Source organism: Condylura cristata, unplaced genomic scaffold, assembly GCF_000260355.1.
Source record: "Condylura cristata isolate star-nosed mole 26May11 unplaced genomic scaffold, ConCri1.0 scaffold00013, whole genome shotgun sequence".
Lineage (NCBI taxonomy): Eukaryota > Metazoa > Chordata > Mammalia > Eulipotyphla > Talpidae > Condylura > Condylura cristata.
In genome coordinates, this window is record NW_004567114.1 from 18,779,946 (window position 1) to 18,794,775 (window position 14,830).

At 39.1% G+C, this 14,830-nt stretch overlaps 1 protein-coding gene across 1 annotated transcript in view; it reads left to right on the forward strand.

Moving 5' to 3' along the window:
* The window catches only part of SPTLC2 (serine palmitoyltransferase, long chain base subunit 2), a 95,526-nt gene that overhangs the window by 13,947 nt on the left and 66,749 nt on the right, over window positions 1-14,830 (forward strand). The window contains exon 2 of the mRNA XM_012724636.1: window positions 9,967-10,161. Coding sequence (XP_012580090.1) covers window positions 9,967-10,161 — 195 coding nt within the window. The remainder of the gene's footprint in view (window positions 1-9,966; window positions 10,162-14,830) is intronic.

Sequence of the window (14,830 nt, forward strand, 5' to 3'; positions counted from 1 at the left end):
TCTGCCTGTTCTGCTTCCCATTCTGTCTCTGGTGAGTCCTCTCACACTCTGCATCTCTGGCCTGTACCCCAGTTCTGTATGCATAAATAAATAAATCTTTAAAAAAAAAAAAAAGCTTTAGTATCTGAAAGTTATTTCTCTAGCTTTGGAAATGTTAAAAAATTTAAACAAAAGGCATACTCACCTCTGAGTAAATGAAATTAAAGGGAGGGAAGATAAAGTTAAGAGAGATTTCTCAAGATGGGCAGTGCCAAATAATGAGAGGGGAATATGTTGACTACAGTCAGTCATCTTCCCTTCACTCAGTCATCTTCCCTACCTGCCTCTTCAGTTAGCAGAAGTTTTTGATTAATTGCTGGATATCATTTGTAAGAGACCCTCAGAGACTAAAGTAAATGTTGTCTTCACCTTTTGTTCTCTCTTAGGCAGAGATGGAGAGGGGCTGAGCACCTCCATCTAACCAGGGGTTGGGCTGGGTGGGGTGAGACTGAAGCTTTAGGTAGATCCAGCCACTCAGGTGAGCCCAGTGTCTCAAGGGTGGGATCCATGTGTGTTTGTTAAGGCCCCTCCCTCTAGTATGATTTTTATCTCCTAAGCATTGTGAGATTGTGGTTGATTTCAAGTCACTTTTCTAGTCCAGCCCTCTAGCTTCTCCAATACTTGGTAAATGACCTGTGCAGAAAACTGGATTTGTGTCAGGGGCTGTTACAGATTATCTGTCATGGCAACCTATACAGCTGTAACGCATGCCACCGGTTTGACCTCTCTTTGAGTAGTTCTGCCTATGGTGAGTTCAATGATGATTAGGTCAGGCTCAAACTTTGCAGATTCTACCAGGAAAAACAGCAGCTAGCATTTTTAGCTCTCCAGAAAATACCTTTCCCTCCCTGGAATTTTAGTTCATCTTTTTCCTCTTTGCTTTTCACAGAAGTCATCTCTTCAGTGTCTTAATTTAAAAATGTTTCTTGTTTTGAATAATCTGTATAGTTTTATCTGGTTCTGTGAAAGTGTTAACAATTATCTACTAATTCCAACCTGGAAGCAGAAATTTCAGATTTGTTTTTGTTATAAATGTGATTAAAGGTTGTTTAAAAAAGAAATTTCTCTTTTAAAGTCTAGAGGTAGAAAGTAGTTCTGGGTAGTTAGATTATCAGGTTACCTTCACAACAGTTACTTTCTTAATTGTTTATCTTTCTTTTAGATGTTGTCTTTACTAGCATCTGAACCTTCAAACACATCTAGATGACAGGAAGAGGAAAGGGAAGTGGAGGGAAAAGGGCCGCAAATAATCCAGCTTTCTGTTTACTGTCATTGGCCAGAATTTCATCACACTGCTTTTGGGATATTGGGAAATGTCCACTGGAGCTGGGTGGCTGTGCGCCCAGCTGAAACAGAGAGATTCTGTTAGTAAAAGGGAGATAGATGTGTCCAGAGGTCAGTTAGAGGTCTCTGCCACAGGGTGGTCTGACAAATAGCTCAACGGGAATTTTTTTCCAGTTACTTTTCCTAAAATCTTCTATTATGTAACTTATTATATCCCTTTTGGCTTATGATTTATTTTACTCTGAAGAGACTGAGCCTTGGTTAATGATTGTGGGCATTTTCTCTGTAGTGAGACTCAGCAGACAAATGCTGTCTCAGTCTTGACTTCTTATTTTCTGTTGCCCTTTTTAAAAATACTATTTCTGAATTTTTTGGGTCTATCATATGTATTAAGTTAGATGTTAAATAAGCAGGAAATTTGATGCTGAATTCTAGTAGAAAAGTACCTACTTAACATAATTTTGAAACAGGTGTCCATTATCTTAGATGATATTAAACAACATTCTGAACTCACAAAATTAAGAAAATTGGGAACCATTAAATTGTTTTTACTGAAGCCCAAAAGTTAGTGTAGAAAAGAAGTTCTAAGAGATTTTACTATGTTAAATAATTTCCATTGAGGATAACAGAAATTGACTAACAGAATTAAACAAAAAGGTGATTTGGTACAAGTACCATGAGTAAAGGAGAGTATGAGGAAGAACTGATGAACAGCTAAAGTAACTCTGCATTTGGGACCTCAGCAGCAGTTTATGAATCTTTATTTTGGGATTTTGCAGGTTCAGTGCCCTTCATTCTCTCCCCCACTGAGATGTTACACCCCATGAGGAAAGGAATGTTGGGTCCATTGTGGCATAGTGCCCACCCGTCTCCATCGAGATCCAGCCCCACTCACTGCACCACGTGAGCCCAGGGGCCCACCGAGTGTGTGCGTATTCCCAGAGATGAGAAACTGCCAGGAGCCAGGCTCCTCTGTCTGGTGTCCCACTACCAGACCAAAGCCCAGGGGCCGGCGTTCCAGCCAGAGCTCTGGCCAGAGGAGGGAGAGCGCTCAGATGAAGACGCAGAACCCGTGGCGGAGCTGCAGCCTCCGGTGTTCTGACGATTACAACTGCCAGGCACCCCAATACTTATCATAGACATGAAGTGCTGTGAGGAGCCATGGGTGGCAGGAGCGCAGAGGACAGAACTCCGTGCAGAACCTCCCAGTGCAGGCACCGGAGACACCACAAGCTAACTGGGCCGTGATGCTTTCCAGGCTCCGTATTGAGTTCTCAGTAGGAAAACAGGAATGTAAAGTACATTCCTAGCTTTAGAAAACACATAGTTACTCCTTGTGAGATACCTGTGTACAACAACTAGGAAACGTTCTGAATGTAAGAAGAAATGTGGATTTCCCTCTTTCAAAGTTTGCCTGCTCTATAGGGATGAGTTGGGAAATAGGTCAGGGCTAGTGTGACTGGACACTGAGTGTGGGTGTGGTGGGGTGCTGAGATGAGAAACTGCACAGCTGAAACCTACCTACACAGTGGTAAAGTTAATGTCTCAATTAAAAGGAAAAGAATAAAAACTACCTGCTGAAAAAAGGACGCGTCTGGAAATGAGTATGCAAAGTGTGCAGTGATTGTGTGAAGGCACAAAGCTCCAAACTCTTGTCTCTAGTATGTATGGTATGTGGAAGGGAGAGCTAGCACATAGCAGTAAAATTCCAGGAAAAGACCATTTCGGCAGAATTCATTTTCACAAAGAACAGAATAAACTACAGGAATGGAATGGAAATGTTTATTCAGTGGAAAAGGCATGACAATAGTCCTTTGATTGTTAAAAAGTAATTGTTGGTTCATATTGACTGTTAATTTTTAAGACTTATTTGTTTATGCATACAGAACTGGGGTACAGGCCAGAAGTGCAGGGGCTGTGATAGGATTCACCAGAGACAGTGGGGAGCAGAACAAGCCGACTGATGAAGTACGTTGCTGAACTGCTGAGAGGAGCAGTGGGTAGGCCGTAAGAGGTCTGCCTTGCTATGTGGATCACCTCCAGGGCTGGGGATCGAACTTATGCTGAAATGGCTTTAACTTCTTAATGCTGTGCTTTAACCCACTGCACCACCAGGGAGGGCTTTGACTGTTAATTTTTTAAATGTTTGAAATTATGCAAAGGTGGGCAGGCTCTATGATGATAGGGCAGGTATTGTTTTCTTACTGTACGGTGCAGCCGGATGTGCTTATTTGCTTAAAGAAGCTAGGTCTGTGATTTCCTATTAGTATCAAAAGAATTACTGCTTCCCAGTAATTCATTGCATGGTTAGTTCGGACCTTCCATGGATTCTTGAAATCCTGCAGATCATGCCACCTAAGTCAGTTTACAAATCGCATTTACTTCTCTTTTTTTCTTTCGGAAACTAAAGAGAATGCCACTCATGACCCAGGACTTTCTTTTGCTACAAAGCACATCATTGGCAAAATAAAAAATTCATAGATTAGGTGTTAGTATTCTGTCAGTTTCCTGATTTTTGATCATTGTTTTGTAACATAAAAGGATGTCTTATTTTCAAGAAATACACGCCAGACTATCAAAAGTTAAAATTACACTGCAACTACAAGGGACTGATGGTGCACAGGTGAATTGGTGATGAGAATTCCACAGGGACTATAACCAAGATTAAAAAACAAACAATGAAAAAATGATGTGAGAAAAGAATTTTAAAAATTGCAGCTAGTCTGTGGAGAAAATTTTCTTTCATTCTTTTTCTCTCTACACATGCACACACAATTTTTTTTTTCTGAACCAATTCAGAGTATGCATTATGTTCCCTTTCTTCTGCCTTAGTCTGTCCAGACAGCTATAACAAAATTCTATAAGCTGGGTGAGTTTAACATCAGACATGTTTTTCTCTTGGACAGAATGCCCAGAAGTCGATGATCTCTTCTTAAAAGATGCTAGTCACCTCATGTCGGTCTCCCCTCATGACCCTACTCTAAATTTGATGCAGATTTGATTCTTACTGTGGGCTCACTTTCTGACTCATAGATACCGGCTTTCTCTTAGTGTACTGCATGGCCTTTCCTCAGTGAACACTTTTGCCTTCTCTTCTTAAAAGATGCTAGTCACCTCATGTCGGTCTCCCCTCATGACCCTACTCTAAATTTGATTGCCTCCCAAAGGTTCCACCTCCGGATACACCACAGTAGGGGAGAAAAGAGGGTACTTCAAAATAAGAGTAGCACTGCGAAACTAGCTGTGGCACTTGCAGCAGCTTTAGTGCAGGTTCAATCCCCGGCCAGGGAGCTGACCCACATGGCCTGGCAGAACCCTTCTGTCTCGCCCACTGCTCCCCTCAGCAGTGTGATTTGTCGATCTGCCTGTTCTGCTCCACACTCTGTTTTTGGTCGGTTCTCTCACTGCCCCTGCACCTCTGGCCTGTACCCCAGTACTGTATGCGTAAATATATAAACCTTTAAAAAAAGAGAGAATTTGTTGGGGGAACGCAAAGCTCCAGCTGTAATATTCTGCCCATGTGCTGCCCCCTCCACCATTCATGTCCTTCTCACATTCAAAATATGTTCATTGTATTCTAGTAGTCCCTAAAAGCATTTGTTCTGAAGTTCAGTCTCATTTAAATATTGAAACCTGGTATGAGTGAGTCTCAAGATATAGTTTCTGAGACAAAATTCCTCTCCACCATGCCAGATGGGAGAAATGAGAAGGAAAAGTGAGTCTGAGAAAAAGGAACTCCTACACTACTGTTGGTAAGTGGTCTAGTCACTATGGAAAGCTAGGTGGAGGGTCCTCAAACCACTAAAAATGGCTTGGCTACCATATGTCCATGCCTAGGAAGCTACCCAAAGAAAACAAAAATATTAATTCAAAAGAATACTTGCACCCCTGTGTTCATTGCAGCACTATTTATAATAGGTAAGATACGGAAACAACCCAAATGCCCCAAAATAGATGACTGAATCAAGAAGTGTGTGTGTGTGAGTGTGTATGTGTATATATACACATACACATACACACACCACATGGAATACTACTATTCAGCAATCAAAAAAGATAAACTCATGCCATTCGCAGCAACATGGATGGAACTAGAAGGGATTCTGCTCAGTGAAGTAAGCCAGTAGGAAAAAAAATATCAGATGGTTTCTCTTAAAGGAAGAATAACGGGGAACCAAGTAATTCATCGGGGAAAAGAAATAATAATAAATAAAAAAGACAGAATTAACAAGCACCTATAAATCAGAGACATTCTGTAAGGGAAGGAAAGGACGAGGGATCAAAACAGGGGAGGGAAGAGCACAAGGGACTATGGTGATGGTGCACGGGTGAAGTGGTTGTAGGAATTTGATGGTGAATACACCTGAGAGCACAAAGCAAATATTGTACAAAAATGAACAATGATATAAAAAATATATAAATAACTTACATAAAAAAGATTTAATCATCTTTGTGCTCTTGATCTACTGTGGTGAGTACAGTCATATCCCTCCAGTGCCATGCCACCCGATGTTCCAGGCAGCTGTTGCATCTTGAGGAGATGGTTCCTTCCACCTTGGGAATTGAGAAGAGAGCCCTTGAAATTTCTGAATCATCTTTAGAGTCATTCTTTCATTGTTTTGAAAGTGCACAATCATAGTCAAATAGCTGCATGACCCTGTCCTGTGGTATGTATGATTTTTAGCCTCTTTCATGTGTTGCAGCGCGTGGTTTTAAGCAGGACCTAGTTCCATAAGGCTTCTTACAAAGCATACAGCAGTCTTCTGCTCTCCCTTTCTTCATCTGCACAGGCAGCTGTTCTTTAGCAGATTCTTTTGGTGTTTACCTCCATATTTCTAAATTACATGATTATACTTCTGCTCCTTTTCAGTTTTGGATATTGTATACTAACTACTGCTGGAATTTTTTCATTCCTTCTGGAGATGATTCTATTTTTAAAGATTTATTTTTTATGCACCGAAGAGCTGGGGCATAGGCCAGAGGTGCGGAGGATGCGAGGCTTCACCAGAGACAGAGTAGGGAGCAGAACAGACAGATTAAAATACACTGCTGAGGGAAGCAGCGGGTGAGACAGGAGGGGTCTGCTGCACCATGTGGGTCAGATCCCTGGCCAGGGATCGAACTCATGCCTCGGTGGCTGGTGCTAGCTTGATAGCGCTGACACATAACTACCCTTGCACACCACCAGGAGGACCCCTTCTATTGAGGTGTTTTTTTTTTTGAAAAACTGGCAAGAAGTTTGGTGTGATAAGAAAGATAACTAATGTGGGGGGAAAGTCTTGGTGGCAGGGATACTAAATGGGACGGAGGATTTTGCAGTAGTCCACTGAAGTAAGAAGTGTTGAAGTTTGGTTTCTTTGTAATTAAGGAGTAGCATACCTACAGTCAGGTGTAGAAAATATGCTAGGTGTACAGCCACACAATTTTTTACCTGTGTATATACTGTTTGTCTAATACTCTCTCAAGATAAAGTTTATTTCCAGACTTCTCAAAATTCCCTGGTATTCCACAACAAGGTCTTGAATTAAGTCATAAAAATTCATTGCTATTTCTCCATGGAAGCCAGAAAATGGGTGGAGCTAAAAATGATGCCAAACTTGGGAGACAGGGTAAACTGGATGCTGATGCTGTCAACCGTGTGGGTAGCACAGTCGAGAATCAGGTTTTAATTGAGGGAGGAGTTAGGACAGTGAACAGTTTTTAGATGTGTTGATGTCTAAGTAGATGTTATAAGAAGCAAGTGGAAATACAAATTTGGAGTTCTGGGAAAAATTGGTATTGAAATAGGATTTGTGCTTCCTCATCAGCATGTAAAGTATATTTGAGAACTAACAAGTAGATGAGAATTGTGTCAAGAGACTAGTGAGATGACCTACGATTATGATGATAGGTATACGTTGCTTTTTTTAATAACTCTGTTTTGGGCCAAATAAGGAGTCATATCACTGAGAAAATTGAGTTTGACTATTTCAAAAATAAAATAACTGAAATTCAGAAATGTACATACCAACCAAATTGGTTAAGAGGGTTATAAATCAGAAGTATACTTCTTCCCCAGTCCATTCCCAAATCTAATTTTTTTTTTTACTTTCATTTTACTTTAATTAAATTTGCTCACCATTTACATGTCTGTATAACTTCGGGGTTACATTCTTCACTCACCCGCCATCAGACCTCCCATGCTAACGCATTGTCCCTTCCTACCCTTATTCCCTCCTCCCTCCACACCAACTGCTTTCCATAAGGGTTGGACAGTCTACATTCCTACAACAGTGTAAGGTTGCTTTCCCTCCATACCCTCTAGCACGTGTTATTTCTAGTCTTAATAGGAACCATTCTCACTGTTGTGAGCTGGTATCTCATTGTGCTTTTGATTTGCATTTCCCTAATGATTAATGATGATGAACATTTCTTCATCCAACTCCAATTTCTGTTTCCTGCCAGACAATGTTGATACATATTATGTGTATGGTTCATCTTTTGATTATGTCTTTCATTATTGCTTTGGTTAGGAGTGACCTTTCAGATGCTTAATACATATGATTGGCACCTAAAGGCACAATAGATAACAAATCTATTTTTACCCTCCCCATGTCCTGTAATGTATTGTATAGTAATGTGCTTTAGTCTGGTTTGAAAAAAAAGTCTTCATTTGCACTTGAAGAAAAAAAAATACTGTTTAATTAGACATAGTTTGGTATTCATTATGTTTTCCTTTGATTAATAATATTAACACAGGATGAGTGTGGAGTAAAAGGAACCATCTTTCACTGTTTGTGGGAATAAACTGGTAAGTCTCTATGAGAGACAGTATAGTGATTTCTTAGAATATTGAAAATAGATCTGCTATTTGATCCAGGAATTCCATTCACAGGTATCTATTCAAGGAATATAAAAACACCAATTTGAAAAGATATATATGTATTCTTGAGTTCATTGCAGTGCTGTTTGCCAAGATATAAATGCTGTAAGATGAATGATTAGATAAAGATGTGGTATATATATACATGATGGAATACTACACAGCTATAAGGAAAAGAAATCTTGCCATTTCTGCAAGAAGGGTGGAACTTGAGGGGATTATTCCAAGTGAAGGAAGTTAGTAGAAAACAAATACTGGTTGATTTCACTCATGTGGAATATAAATAGATTAAGCAAAGGGACAGAAAACAAACAAAGCTGAAGTTATCCAAGGTGTGTTGTTGTTGCTGAGGGGGACTGAGAGGTAGGGATCAAAGGCACAAGGAGACCAGTGGACAGAGGTGAAGGATTATTAGTATTTTAGTGGTAAGTCTGATTGTGGCACTGTTTAGTGGGAGAGGTATGAAGTCATATTCCTAAAATATAACAGTGCTGTAAAACAACATTACCTCAATATAAGTAAATAAATATAAAAGATAATATTACTGGCAGTGTCATGCTCTTGTCTGCTTAATATAAACAGGATGATTTTTTTTTAACCTGGAGGGAGTAAATGGTAAACATTTTCTTAATTGGCTTGTAATTCTCAAGTTAGAATAAAAAGCTTAAGGAGCTCTATTGCAGGATAAATCCAGAATTTGAAATATTCCATGAGAGTTTGTCGCCAAGGCTTGTTTTAGAGTAAACTTGATGTCTAGGTCATAGTTACAGTCCAGTTGAGACTAAAAGTTGTCTATCTGGGTTTTAAAAATATTTTAAGATTAGGCCCTCCCTGGTGGCGCAGCAGGTTAGGTTAAAGCACTGCATTAAGAAGCTTAAGCCACTCTCGCCTGAGTTCCATCCCCACCTGCCCCAGAGGAGATCAACATGGCGCGGCAGACCTCTCCTGACCCACCTGCTGTTCCCCTCAGCAGTATACTTCATCAATCTGCCTGTTCTGCTCCCCACTCTGTCTCTGGTGAATCCTCTCACCCTCCACATCTCTGGCTTGTACCCCAGTTCTGTATGAATAAATAAATCTTTAGGAAAAAAAATTTTAAGATTAACCGTGCAACCACTATAGTTGACTTAACTTCTTCTAGGCTGAGGAGGTTACTGTTGAAAGAGCAAAGAGCATAACATATATTTTCATTGACTCAAAAGATATTTGTTGAGCTCCTATAAGGTGCCATCTTCTGTAATACTGATAATAATGAGACATTATTGAATATTTTTTTTTGTTAGCACTTAATAAATAATGTTCTTACTGCTACCTGTGCAATGAATGGACAAGCATATACTTTCCTCTCTGGAGCATTATGTATGCATAAGATTGTGATCCCTCTTTTATTTAGACCTTGTGAAGATAAAAATTTTGCATCAACTTGCACATCTCTGAAGTGCTAAGACTTTGACTTGTTGAAATTTGCATATTAATTATCCTGTCCACTCAGGCTTTTAAGGATTTTCCTTGAGACCAAATAACTATAATAGAAATGAGTGTAAAGACATTGTTCTTGGGCATCCCCTGTTCTCTGTTTTTCTTTATTATTTATATGGAGTATTTCTAAGTTATAAGTTATTTTTGTTGAAAAATTTATAGCCTGCTTAAATCATAGTGGTATTTTAAAAAACTACTATTTACACAATTCTGAAGAATTATGCAAATCTCAGGATTTAGAAATTTAGCAAGTCTTTGTCATAACGTGAATAAAAGTAAACATTTTTAAACTTCCCTTTTAGATACATCATGTTACACAAAATGGAGGATTATATAAAAGACCATTTAATGAAGCTTTTGAGGAGACACCAATGCTGGTTGCTGTGCTTACTTATGTGGGGTATGGTGTACTTACGCTCTTTGGCTATCTTCGAGACTTCTTGAGGCATTGGAGAATTGAGAAGTGTCATCATGCAACAGAAAGAGAAGAACAAAAGGTAATTGTTGGAGTTTTTGATTCTGTAAATAAAGCCTTTTATAGAAAGTTTGGTATTTTCACTCACTTTTTTTCCTTTAGAAATTTGGGTGTATACTAAAAATACTCAGATTTAAAATGTTAAGTGAAGAATTCCACAAAGAAAGCTGAAAGCACGATTAAAGGCATGGAGAAATCATAAAGTAATAAACATATCTTAAACTTAATCATCATGAGAACCAGTCCCTGTTTTTTTTGAAAAGCAAGCTAAAAATTCACAAGTTTGGCCCTCCCTGGTGGCGCAGCGGGTTAAAGCACTGCACTAAGAAGCTTAAGCCACTTCTGCATGAGTTAGATCCCTGCCTGCCTGGAGGAGATCCACATGGCATGGCAGACCTCTCCTGACCGGCCTGCTGCTCCCCTCAGCAGTGTACTTCATCGATCTGCCGGTTCTGCATCCCACTCTGTCCCTGGTGAATCCTTTCACCCTCCGCATCTCTGGCCTGTACCACAGTTCTGTATGAATAAGTAAATAAATAAAATCTTAAAAAAAAAATCGCAAGTTAAATAATATATACTAAAATGTTTAGTTCAGATCTTATATGTGGACATGGATCTGCGAAGTGCTAAAAACCATGATCTTTTCAAGATATCATGAAATATTTATCCCAGCTGTGTCTACAGTCTTCTGAAAAGATGGTGTTCTTTAACACTCATGGCGTGTTTTCTCACAGACACATTGTACATAGATGTCTGGTTCTCAGATCAGCACCTTTCCCCAAAGAAGCAAGCCCTAAAACAGAATGTGGTTGAGCTTCTCTGTCTATAGTGAAAGCAAAAACTGTTCAGTAACAGCAAACAGATGATAATGATTGTCTCTGGGAAGAAGACCTCCTTGACTTCACTTTCTCGGTATATTCCTTGTGCCTTTAGAGCCTCCAGAGTTTTACATGATGTATACACATAATAGCTGTTTAAAGTTCAGATGAAAATGCCTGATTTTTTTTAAAACAAACTGGTTTGTGCCTAACATGTACTAGATTAGAAAAGGCATTCAGAGTTGAGATTCTTTTTCTCCAATATAACTTGCTTGCTTTTGTGGGGTTTTAGAGGAGGCAGATCTGTTGGCAGCTAGATCACCTCTGAGAGAAGTGATGGAATGAATGGCAGCTGTGGGGGGCGTTGACAGTGGAAGGTGGAGAAGAGGTTATCATCTGGGTAGGACATCTGGGAAGGCAAGATCAGTCAGTTTAGGGATCAAGGATTCTGGCCCAGGGAGAACTCAGGATCAGGCATTTTCATCTTAGCCATTCTGCACCCATCCCAGCACCAGCACCAGCACCTTGAGTTGGTCATAATACTCATTGTACTAAAATGTCTACAAGTAAATTTTGTTAAGGTATTTTTTGCAGTGTCATGCAAAACTCTGCTTTCAGAGCTTGGTCTAGTAGGTCAAACTAATTTTTATCATTGAAAATGGAAAGAAACTAAAAATTGTCTTTGTTTTTCCTTTTTTTCAAAACCCTGTGCATTTTAAATAGACTTTTTGGCTAGAGTGCATCTTTACTAGGTTTATGTTTTTACATCCCTCAGCTCTGGTTCACTTTAATGCAGCTTACTACCTGCTGAATAGTATTGCAGTTACTTGTTTCAGGTCAATATCTTCCAGTTAAACTGAGTTGGTGGTGGTGTAACTGATGGGAGCTAAAGCTTTGTTCACATATTCAAACTAGAAAATCTTTACAGGACCCTCTCATAGTGTCAGCACACTGTGGAGACCAGATAATTCACATGGAGAATTGGCAGTAGGGGGTTGCTGATTGCAGTGTAGACAGCATTCCTGACTGAGGGCTTCATGTAGGCAAAGTATGAGGAATGTTTGGGAGGACCTGGAATGTGGATGTATGAGAAACTGTTTTTGAAAGTCTTACTCAGAAATTTGGTAAGCGCTGAGGAATCAGTGACAATTTTTGAGCGGGGGACTGATTGCAGTTTGCACGGCAGGTCCTCTGTCAGTGTGTGATTAATACTTAATACATGAATGAAATGATGAGGATATAACTGAATTACTTTGTGAATGAGTACATTAACTTTGGAACTTGCGTCATGTTTCCAGGGAACAAATTAACCAAATATTGGCGCTGCCCAGTGCTTTTTTTTAACTTTGTGTAAAAAATTTTTTGAGAAAATGTAAGTCCTGCAAACTCACAGGCCTTAGCAAAGTACCACACAGGTGGATAGTTCTTGAGCTGTATACAGATGTAGAATAAAAAGGTAAACTGCACAGGGGTGATTTGGTGATGGGAAACCCGCGGGGATTACAATCGAGATGGAAAAAAATGCGCAAAATGATGTAAAAATAAACTTTGTAATAAAAAACACACACACACACACAAAAGGTAAACTGAATTAGGAGAAGGTTAAACAGGAAATAATTCTTGGAGGTGTAGAAGGAAATAGATACCACTGTAGTTTGTTGGAGGAAGGTTATACCTTCAGTAGTATTTTTCACTGAAAAATAGATAGCATTAGTAGTGAAAATAGTGAAAAGGTTATACCTTCAGTAGTATTTTTCACTGAAAAATAGATAGCATTAGTAGTGAAAATAGGTGAAGTTTGCCATTTTCTTTTTTAAAGATTTATTTATGCATGCGTGTAAGAACTGCGGTACAGGCCAGAGGTGCAGGAGGTGAGGGGATTCACCAGAGACTAAGTGGGGAGCAGAACAGGGAGACTGAAATATGCTTCTGAGGGGAGCAGCAAGCAGAGCAGGAGAGGTTTGCTATGCCATGTGGGTCAGCTCCCTGGCCGGGGAGTGAACTAATGCTGGTGTTCCTGATGGTTTCATAGTGCTGTGCTTTAACTCCTTACACCACCAGGAAGGGCCCAAACTTGCCATTTTCTTACAAAACTTAGCTACAGCTACTAACGGGAAAGAATGAGCCATTCACTCTTATGGTAGATCATGTTTGCTTTTTGATGCCAGATTAGATGTAGTGAGGGGGGCAGGCAAATATTAAACTGGAAAGGGGGGAGGGAGTGTACTTGTTTGTGAGGGATCATAAAATAGAAATATAATGTTGCTACTTCCTCATTTCACTGAGTGAGTGGTATTCATAATCACATCCTTATTTTCTTCCTCATTCCATTATGAAGGAGTGTCCATTTTATGTGTTCATGCTAGTTCTTCATGTGTTGCTCTGGGTGCAACTGAATTACATGGTCTTACTAATAAAAATGAGTTAACATGAGTTTGTTCTGTTTTACATAATTCATATATAATTCTTAGAATTTTTACCTGCTTGATTCTGTTGTTAGTGGTGTTTGGGTGAGAAGGTTATTTTTTCCAGTCCATGGTTCATTTCTATTTTTGTTAGGTAACTAATAGTACAAAAACATGTACTATGTTAGTTAGATAAAGGAAAAATTGAGTTAATAAAAATATTCTAATATCCAGGTGGAGGAAATAAGAAGAAATCTTAGGAGTAAGTTATGGAAGGTAATGCACATTTACTAAACTTAAGATTAGCTTTTTCTTGTATAATTTGTTCATGATTAAAAATTCCAAAATGTGAGGAATAGAATACTGAGAAAAGGGGCTTTTATATATTCATATCTTGATGTTTCAATTTCAGGATGTAAAAGAAGGAAAAAGAAGGAAATTAAATAAAAATATATTAATATATTAATAAGAATCCTGAAAGGATTTTATTCTTGACCCCTTTCAAAAGTAGCTTACCAAGAATATTGTGGTATCTGGCATTTTGGCAGGATTTTCTGAAACTACTTTTCTGATATATCAAGCTGTATAATTGTCAATTGGTTTCTTGTTTTTAAGTTCTGTGGATTTAAAACACACTTCTTACTCTTTTTGGTGTGTATGTATGTACGGTATGTGTAATCAAGCCCTGGACAAAAAAAAAAATTTTTTTTAATACACATTTTTTTAAAAAGATTTATTTATTTGTGCATACAGAACTGGGGTACAGGCCAGAGGCTCAGGGGCGGCGAGAGGCTTCACAAGAGACAGAGTGGGGAACAGAACAGGCAGATCTGCCAAGTACACTGCTGAGAGGAGCAGCGGGCGGGTCAGGAGAGGTCTGCTGCACCATGTGGTCACCTCCGGGGCAGGCGGGAATCGAACTCATACGGAAGCGGCTTTAGCTTCTTAGTGCTGTGCTTAACCCGCTGCGCCACCAGGGAGGGCCTATACATCTTTTTTTTTTTTTTTTTAAAGATGTAGCATACATATCATAAAGCTCACTTTTTAAAAATGTGTAAGATAGTGTCTTTTAGTATTATTTACAAGGTGTGTAGCCTGCACCATAATTTAATTTTATAACATTTTCATTATCTGAAAAACTATAAGCCCATTAGAGTCACTCCTTCCGCTTCTCCATCACAGGCAATTATAAATCTTCTTCCTTTTTCTGGACATTTCCTGTTAATGGGCTCAGACACTATGTGCTCATAGTGAGTCTGGCTGCTCTCTCCTAAGATGTTTTTGAGGTTCATCTGTATTGTGTATATTTCAGTAATTCCTTTTTATTGCTGAATCATTGCATTGCATAGGGCAATCTGTGTTTTTTTTTCCAGGAATTCATTAGAAAGAAGTTAAATCCAGAATAAATCTTTTAAGAGCTTTGTAGTATATTATCACCTAACTTTTGCAGTAGGGACACTACTACTTT